A 9,201-nucleotide genomic window follows, 5' to 3' on the forward strand; every position below is an offset into this window, starting at 1 on the left:
TCCCCCAAGTCATACTCTTTCAAGGAGGCAGAGGACACTGCTTGAGTAACAGCTGCTGTGTTTCTGTTCCTAGCCATGGCTGGCTTCCTCAGAAGGGAAGTGTGCGGCAGCTCCTGTGTGCAGATCCCTCCTGCCTTGTCTGCAACGCTGTGGCTCTAGAGACTCAGCAACTGCTGGCGGGTGAGAACATTTCATCAGGGGCATCGCAGGTCTCTTCTTGCCTAGAGATTACATCCATGTCTAGTGGTTCTTTTGAGAAGACTCTGGAGAAGCCATCCCAGCAGTCTAGGGAGCTTTCAATGGCATCTCTAACTTCCACACTGTCACAATTAACAGATCAGAAATCCTTAACCCAGACAGCTGCCCAGTCACCCAGTATACTCAGCATCCAAGATTACTTGACTAAACACCTGCCTCTAGGGCAGGGACTTTCGTCATCAGATGTGCCCAGAGCCACAGAGTCAGTGACTCCTTCAAGGCTTGAGGGGCCTAAAGTTCCAGTGAACCAGAAGAAGACGAGAAGCTCTGAAATTGCTCAGGGGAACCAAGGCCAGCAGCCTTTAAAATCCCAGGTCCCTTTGCTGCCCCTGAACCCAGAGCTCACTAACTTGACTCATCCTATGGCTTTGCATATGGCCCTCCCTGCCCACCTGCCATTCCTCAGTCCTGAAGTCCTGAGGCTTCTTGAGTTACATGTCAGAAAATGGATGCATTTCCAGAGGTGGGGGCTCCCCAGACGTGTGGAGGAGTCCCTGAAGCAGCTTATGCCAGACCCACCACTGTTTAACCAGCCTGGAAATAACCAACCAGTTTCTCTCATCCTGAATAATATTTCTAAGGCCTCTGTTGAAAAACTTGGGACCATTTCCCACCAGACCTGGGGTTCATGTATGACCGGCCAGCCCATCCAGGCCTTCTGGGTTTCTGAATGGTCCATTATAGACCGAGAACAAAGATACCACAGCCAGCAAACCTCAAACCATATGGCTCTGACCTTACCCCCTCCAGCTGTTAAAGTCCTAAGGGACATTTATCCACTGTCTGGGGGACAGGATGATGACTCAGGGGGTCATCTGCAGCAGAAATATAGCCAGTTATTCTGTGGCCTCCCTTCTCTGCACAGTGAGTCCCTCGTTGCCACCTTCTTGGGTTCTGAAGGCTTCTCCACTAATAGGAGCATGTCCAAGACCCCCTTGAATGTTCCTTTTCTTTTCAATGAGCTGTCTTTCCTCTCCCTGCTGCCAAAAAGTCGACCCCATTCACCACTATCTTCTGCCTCACCTTCCCCATATTGGGCCTCTCCACCTGACCATCAACAAGCCCAGATGAATGTCCCATTTCTGACTCTGGCCGAATGTGAAGCCTTGGAGTGGCACCTGCTGCAGAGGCAGCTGCAGCTTCAGTGGGGCTTGCCAGCTGTTTTCCAGAGAGCTCAGCAAGGCCATGGCCCCATGACATATAAACCCCATGACATGGCCCAGTCTCCTGAGATAGTGGACCCTTCCTGGCCAGGAAAGCACATCTCAGTCTTCACGAGGGAGCTCCTCTTCTTCCCAGAACATGCCAAGAGGCTGCTAGAATTCCATCTCCAGAAACAATTGATTCACCATCGCTGGGGCTTACCCCAGAAGATCCAGCAGTCCATCCAGTTGCTCCTATCCCCCACTGATCAGCAGGCCCTACCCTGGAATAGCACTGCCCTGGCCAATGTGCATGTCTCCCAGCCTGCAGCCCCAGAAGCCAATGGGTCCACTGACCTGTTCTCACCCAACATGTCCCCATTGTTGCACCCCATGCCATACTTGCTCTCTAGGGCCAAGGCAATACTGCAGAGACACATTGACATGAAATGTAAGCAGATCCGCCAGGGTAATGTCCCTGCCCCTGTGGCTAGCTCCTGGGACTGCAGAATTCCTGGGGGCCTGGCAGTGGCTTCCTTTCCCTGCATTCCAGAAAGCAAGCCTGTAGAGCTGCAGGCAGCAGCTGATTCTGACCTACCTCAGGACATTATGCCCTGGATGCCAACGGCCCTTGGCTGCCAACAACAGGCCTCATCAGATGCCAGCAATGAACACTCTAAGCTGTCCCAGGCCCTGTCCGAGGTAGCGATTGAGAAGCTGGAGACGACTTTACGGCACAAATATTTGGCCTTCTTGTCAGGGCTGCCTGCTCTTTATTATGTGGCTCTCTCCAGGGCCATGATCCCAGCAATTGCCAGTCAATGTACCATCACAGAGATGGTCCCTGAGCCTTTTGTGTGCCCAACAGAACATCAGACTCAGGCAATCCTATGTGAAGACCAATGTATAGATCCTGAGCCAGACTTTGAAGATGCCAATGAAACTTCTGCAGACAGTGCACAGGAGTTCCAGACTGAAGTGCAGGAGGAAGGGGTGATGGAGGTAGTGCCTCCAGAGTGCCAGGGGGAGCCTATTAGCAACTACTCACTCCAGACACCCGTCTTGAATAAACTAAATTTCCATTTGAGAAAAAAGGCCCTAGAGATACAACTGGGAATTCCCATAAAGGCAAGGGAGTCCAGGGAACAAATCATAGCGGTCCCAGATAACATATCCACAAAGGAGACTTGTGAAGAGTCTCTGAACAGCCAAGGGAAAACATTGCTCCAGGAACTCCCCCTCCCACCAGACAGTCCATATGCCCCAGACCCACAGTGGGCCCACCTGAAAGATCAGCTGGCTATTGAGCTAAAGTCAGTTCAGCAGAGCCAAAACCAAGCACGTTCCAGAGCAATACCCCATGGTTCTGCCCACTGGACCTCAAAGATCGCACAGCCAAGTGGGGACAAGACAGAGGCCCAGGTGCTTTGTGTTCAGATGGAAGCAGAAGTGAACAACCCCAGCCTGGAGAAAGCCTGGAGCCCTGAACCCCACAGCCCTAGCAAGAGCAAGGACTCAGCCAAAGTTTCCTCGCTGACAGTGAAGAGAGAGGATGTGCGGAAACCCAAAACAGCAGGGGACTATGGAGAAGGGGATGCAGGGTTTGGGCTCTCCACAATCAGAGAAAAAAGACACCCTGCTGAAGACCAGAGGCCAGCAGGGACACTTCTGAACAGGACACTCCGAGGACCCTGGGGAAGAAGCCATAACTTACCTCGGGCAGCTCCCGGTCAGCAGCGAAGTCTCCAGCGTTGTCCTCAGTTTAAGCTCGCTGAGCTACCTCCAGGAGTCCCTGGGGGAAAAGCATCTGAAAAGAATAATCTGCAAGACAATCAAACCAAGCTAGGTGTCATCATCAAAGCAGAAAGGATTCCTGAGACTGCCCAGTGTATGGTGCCTCACTCTTCACAGGCCCAGCCTTTCCTGAACGAACTAATTCAGGGAAAGCCTCTGCATGGTCAGATTTTACAGGGCCGGGCGACGGGAGCCCATGCTCACAGGAGCCCCAGCCTTCCAGAGTCTGGCTTGAGAAATAAGATGAAACACTTTCTGCACTGTATTAACCCCAAGACAAAAGGCAAAGAGCATGAGAAATCCATTCTCTCTGGAGCTGAGAAAGCAGCCAAAACAAGAAAAAAATTTGTTGAAAAGGTCTCAGCCCCTACAAAAGACCCTGTGGCAAGAGCTAAGTCCAAGAAGACAACAGGGGACATCAACTTCCAATCTCCACGCACTGAGATGCAGGTGGGCCTGGCCTTCTTGCATGGCCCTCAGTCCCGTGACAGTCAGCTCTGGAAGCTCTCTCATAAGGTCCACTCTTCCTCAGTCCTGGGCCAACTCTGCTACTGCCCTCGGCACTGTCATCGAGAGGCTTGTGCCTCCCAATCAGGGAGTCTACCATAGGTCCCGATTCCCTCCTCTGAGGAAACACTGGTCTGCCTAGGATGACCCAATGCAATCAAAGAGAGTTTGCAAGCTCCCAGAGCTCTGTCTGCATCTCTGGACGAGGACTGCTATTGCCATTTTCATTAATGTGCAGGTGGGGCAGAACACCACCCTAAATACACTCTGTATCTCTACGCAAAGAGTTGCCTGTTTGTTCTTTCTTCTCTCCACAGCAGTGTCTTAGGAAAGCCATGAGGGAGATTAAAAAGTCATCCATACCTTGTAAATAATATATCTATAGAAAGTGTCATTAAAATAAATATGAAGGAAATGTCATATTATTCCTTTGGGTGATGTCAAGTGCAGTTAGATTGTGCCTTGGAAGAGTTATCCTTGCTTTCACCAGTTCTTCCAGACCCAATTTCAACTGAAGTGTCCCTAAGGAGCCAAATGAAGGGGGAATTTACCCAACAAATGTATTGTTATTTTATAGTCCTAAGTTATGCTGCTATCTGTTTATTAATTAAACCATTTTGTGTCATTAAAAAAAAAGGCATCCTTACCTGAGGAAGGAGCTTAAATCCATATTTCAGATAGTCCGCATTCCACACAACTCCTCTCAGCCTACCCTGCCCTGTGGATAAATAGGCTTGAGCAGAGTATACCTTGTCTAATGTGTGTTGAGGGTGAGGTCAGAATTGATTCAATCATAGCTTCCCATTATATCCTTGGTCCCCAAAGGAACCACATGGATGTGATGATAGCATTGACAAGGTTTTATCTAAGAGAACCATGGGCTCCATCCTTGAGGAGAGGATTTTGCATTTCGTGTTTTGATAGATGTCAACACCAAAATATAGAATCTCCCCCTTTCCTCCCTGTTGTTATTATTGAGATTTTTCTGGGGAACCCATCTGGTAACCTGCTGTTGTCCTGTTGCCTGGTTCCAACCTCCACTACCTCTCAGCTGTACGAATGCCTTCTAGAATGAAAATCAGAATAGGTGCTGAAAAGAGTCTGTCCCTCTACTCCCAGGGACAAGGAGAGAAACAGTGAAAGGTAGCATGTAGCTGGAGATGTATTGGAGAGCAGCTTTCATGTACCTAGGGAGCAAAGCCAGCCAGTTTGGTTTGCATTGAAGAGTCCAGAGCCAGGAAGCAGGCCCAAGGTCCCGGTACTCTTGGGGGAAATAGATGAATAAACTCTGAGCTGTTCTCTGCTTGCCCACAGAGTGAAGAAAAGCAGTCAGTTGAGCATGAAATTTCTGGGAAAAAACCACAGACTCAAGGGGTTTTCTAGACATATCTCAGCTTTCGAGTTAACTGCCAGCAGCTTGGCTTTGTCCGTATAGCTGAGTCCTGTTTACACACCACATATATCTGGGGTCCTCCACAGCCCTGCTTTCTTACTAGCCTTGCCTTCCTGAATATACTTTGATGATAAGCAAAGGATGCTTAACTGAACAGTTGTATCCTGTCCTGGGATCTGCTGGTGCCTAGCCCTCAGAGAATGACTCCTGTCTTTTCCCCCATCAAGGACTACATCAAATAAGCCTGCAGGCTCCAGACTTCTCAACTTCAACTTGCTCCTCCTCATCCTTCCCCATCTCTTCTTTATGTACAACTACATTTGCAGAAACATCAAATCTATTCACTTTGACTGCCAAAAGGAGACTAAGTCTTGTGGAAAGTGCCCCATCCATTGTCTGGCCACTGAAAATGCTAGGAATCTAGAATCTAATGCCACACATGAGTCTTTCACAAACAGATCAGCTGCTCAGAATGGAGGTGGAACTTGGCCCATTTGCCTCTCAAAGAAAGTCTAATAATTTGCAGCTTAAGGGAAATACCTATTTATCCTTAATTAAAATATTAGGTATAATTCTCTGAAACTCTTTGGATGAAATGGAGAAACCCAAAGGGAATCTGACAGACAAACTGAGATCTTTAAGCTCTGCTAAGAAATCTAAGTCCCTCCAAGCAATGTCCCGTGACATGTTCCCTTACACACAGACCAAATGAAGTCTGTTTTAGGAGGCCTGTTTTCAGAGGCCTCTTGGGTAGCCTGCCATACTGGGGCATTCTTAGAACTCTTTCCTCCTTTCTGTTCAGCCAAACCTGAACCCCCACCCCCAATGCCATCACTAAGTGGATCGTCTACCACCAAAGGCAGCCTTAGTAGCCCAGGGAGCAGAAGGGTCTGACCCCTCATTGGTGGCCATTAAGGCCATATTCCCTTGAACTCCTAACAAGACCCAAGTGCTTCCATCTGCTGTTTACTGGGTTGTGACAGCTACTGGTCTCTCTTGAAGGAAAACTGGAGCCCCTAGATGTCTTTTGGAGCCATAGCTGAACAGCAGAGCTCAGGGCTGTGATTGTTCCACTCAGTAGCGGGTTTACAATGGGTAAAAGATTTGGGTCATCACCTTCCCTTTGAAAGGAAACTTCTGGCTGAAGAAGCCAGAGAATTATTTCAGAGTAAGATGAGATACAGAGACAAAAGGAAGCAAAATCACAACCCAAGTAGAACTTTACAAAATCTTTTTACAATTTTTTGGTCAAATGTCTGACCTTTGGGGCAGATGCAGGTTTTAAGGTCTGGTCACAGGGATGGAACATGGGAGAGTATCAGGGTGAGAATCATAACGCTGCAATTTGACAACTTACCTAACATTTTGGAGCCCCAGTTTCTTCATCTGTTAAGAGGATAAATGTTTAGCCGTACCTAAACTTCTATTTTTACCACTGTATTGATGATTATCACATGCATTCTATGATCTTGTCTTCTTCCCTGAGTTCCAGACTGTACAGCCAACAGCAAGGGGGAAAAATTTCATCTTGGTCTGAAGGTACCAATTTAACTCAAACCTTAAAACACGGACTCTCCGCCTCACCAAACTGTTTCCCAGTGTCAGTCTTGGAGACCCCTGGCTATGACTAGCACTAATTCTTTTTTTTTTTTTGGCATGGGAAGGTTCTGGGAATTGAACCTGGGTCTCTGGCCAAGCGGGCGAGAATTCTGCCACTGAGCCACCATTGCACTGCCAGCATTAATTCTTTACTTGCTAGATTGTGGTGAAGTTTAGAAGTCTGGGCAGAGAGATTGGGGTGAACAGGGTAGCAGGAAAGCGCTTGTGGGGTTCAAGAAAGTGGTTGTTTAGCAACCAGTTTAGAAGTTTCTCAGTATATCGGTGTGATTAATGCTTCAGAGTGTAGGCATGCATAGGAAGAAGTTTTTAACTGAAAAGTCCTTCTCAGAATGGTCACACACAAAAAATGACCTTGACCTGACTACTGCATTCAAGAGTTCAAATATTTGAGTACTTACTGTGTGCCAGAAACAACAATGAAGATACAGGCTTTGCTCCCTTGAAGCATATGGTATCAGGGATAGAAAGTCAAAAAGTCATTAAAAGCAATGTGATGAGAGCTGGTTAGAGGAAGCAGGTGAAATAACACTCGGGGACTTATGGCCTAGTTTTGTGGGGTTCTTATGGAACGTTTGCTCAAGAAGTGATGCTTAGACTGAGTCTCAAATGATGAGTAGAAGTTAGCCTACAGGGTGTGGAGAATGGGATTCAGATTACAATCAAGACTAAGATTATAACATCAGCAAAGCATGTCAGGAAAATAGCCATACCAAAATAGTGACTAGCTGGAAAAATCTCTGTATTAATTATAAAAGTACATTAAAATATTTTGAGGTTCAGGATGACATTACCAAGGTGGAGAATGGATGGCATCATTTCACCCATTCTTTAAAAACAATTTTTTTTTAATTTAAGAAAATAAACAACACACTTAGAACCACCAAAAATGGATCTTAGTTAGCTTAACCATAGACATATTTAAATAAAGTATCCATATAATCATTGTAAAGCCTGTGTTTGTACAGTAAGTTTCATAAACCAATTTAAAACTGAGGCAACAAGGAAAAAGATCTACATATTCAGATAGCAAAGTTCTTAAATTCTAAGCATAAAACACTAACTTAGATACCATTTGATCAGCTGTCAAAACTGCAATTCACCCATTCTTGAAGACCTACTAAATGCCAAAGACACTGGGGATACAGCAGTTAAACAAAAGAGACCCTCCCCTACCCCGTCCCCCACTGCCCAATGCTTCCAAGGAGCTTACTTTGCAGGTATCTTAAAGTAAGAATAAGTAAAAAATACACTATGTAGAACGTGACTGGATAGATGAAAAAAAATCAGGTTAAAGGAGTTGGGGAGGACTGGGGAAGAGTGCAGATTAAACTGACTTCAGGGTAGATGACGTTAGGAAATCAAGATTTGAGCAAAGACTTGAAGGAGATGACAAAGTCAGTCATTCCAATTAGAAATTTTAGCTAATGCGAAAGTCTGGAGGCTGAAGCATGCCTAGCAAGTTCCAAGGATCAAGGTGGCCAATGAGTCTGACAACAAAGAAGCAAAGACAAAGTAGTAGAAGATGAGGTCAGAGAAATAACAGGGGTTAGATGGCATAGGGCCTAATAGGCCATTGCAAGGACACTGCCTCTCACTCAGCGAAATGGGGGAGCTATTAAAGGGTATGCGCAGCAGAATAACATGATTTAACTTTTGTTTTAAGGAGATTACTCAGACTTCTGTGTTAACAATAGGCTATAAGGGATACAGACTTGAGTAGAAGCAGGGAGATTAGTTATAAAGCTACTGCAGTGATGGTAGCAGCAGAGGGAGTGACAAGTGGAAAGATTCTGGATTCATTTTGAAGTCAAAGACAGGATTTACTGATGGATTAAATGTTGACACACAGAAAGAATCTTAAGAATGACATGGCTATTCTTGGCCTGAACAACTAGAAAGATGAAATTGTCATTAATTGATGTGGGCAATACTTCAATTATAGCAGTTTGGTATGCGCAATTGGGTGGTGGTGGAGGCAGGGAGTCAGGAGTTCATTTTTACAGTTTGAAATGAGTACTGGAATATATGTTGATTAGGCAATCTGGGCATATGGTATGGAGTTCAGGGAAGGGTCCAGGCTCTGCAAATAGAATAGATAAATAGGTAGGTTGGTAGATAGGTCAATGAGATAGGTAAAAGATGATAGATGATAGATAGATAGATAGATAGATAGATGAATTTAAAACCATGAGACAGGATAGCATTGCCATGAGATAAGTATAAAAAAGGATCTAAGGCATGAAAGGTGGTTGAAGATATTGATCATGAATGTAGAGCAGGTACTCTTGGAGCTTTGGAGTTACGGAGAGATTGCAGAGAAAGCTGTAAGAGCAGAGAGCCAGAGAAAGAACATGAGTATGAAGAGAGAGAAACAGGGCAGAAATGACATCCTCATGCTCATGCTCAGTATGAGACTAGAGAGTACCAGGAGCAAGAACTGGGAAGCAAGAAGACAAAAAGGCTGCACTGGGCAGATGGGATGGAGCT

The 9,201-nt window shown here is 46.1% G+C and overlaps 1 protein-coding gene across 2 annotated transcripts in view; it reads left to right on the forward strand.

The window, feature by feature from the left end:
- The window catches only part of LOC143673389 (protein SPATA31F1-like), a 33,774-nt gene extending 29,789 nt beyond the window's left edge, over nt 1-3,985 (forward strand). For both annotated transcript variants that reach the window (XM_077147841.1, XM_077147838.1), the window contains exon 4: nt 74-3,985. In XM_077147841.1, the coding sequence (XP_077003956.1) occupies nt 74-3,803 (3,730 nt within the window). In that variant the 3' untranslated portion in view covers nt 3,804-3,985. The remainder of the gene's footprint in view (nt 1-73) is intronic.
- Nucleotides 3,986-9,201: the final 5,216 nt, after the last annotated feature.

Source organism: Tamandua tetradactyla, chromosome 2 (assembly GCF_023851605.1).
Source record: "Tamandua tetradactyla isolate mTamTet1 chromosome 2, mTamTet1.pri, whole genome shotgun sequence".
In the NCBI taxonomy this organism is placed as follows: domain Eukaryota; kingdom Metazoa; phylum Chordata; class Mammalia; order Pilosa; family Myrmecophagidae; genus Tamandua; species Tamandua tetradactyla.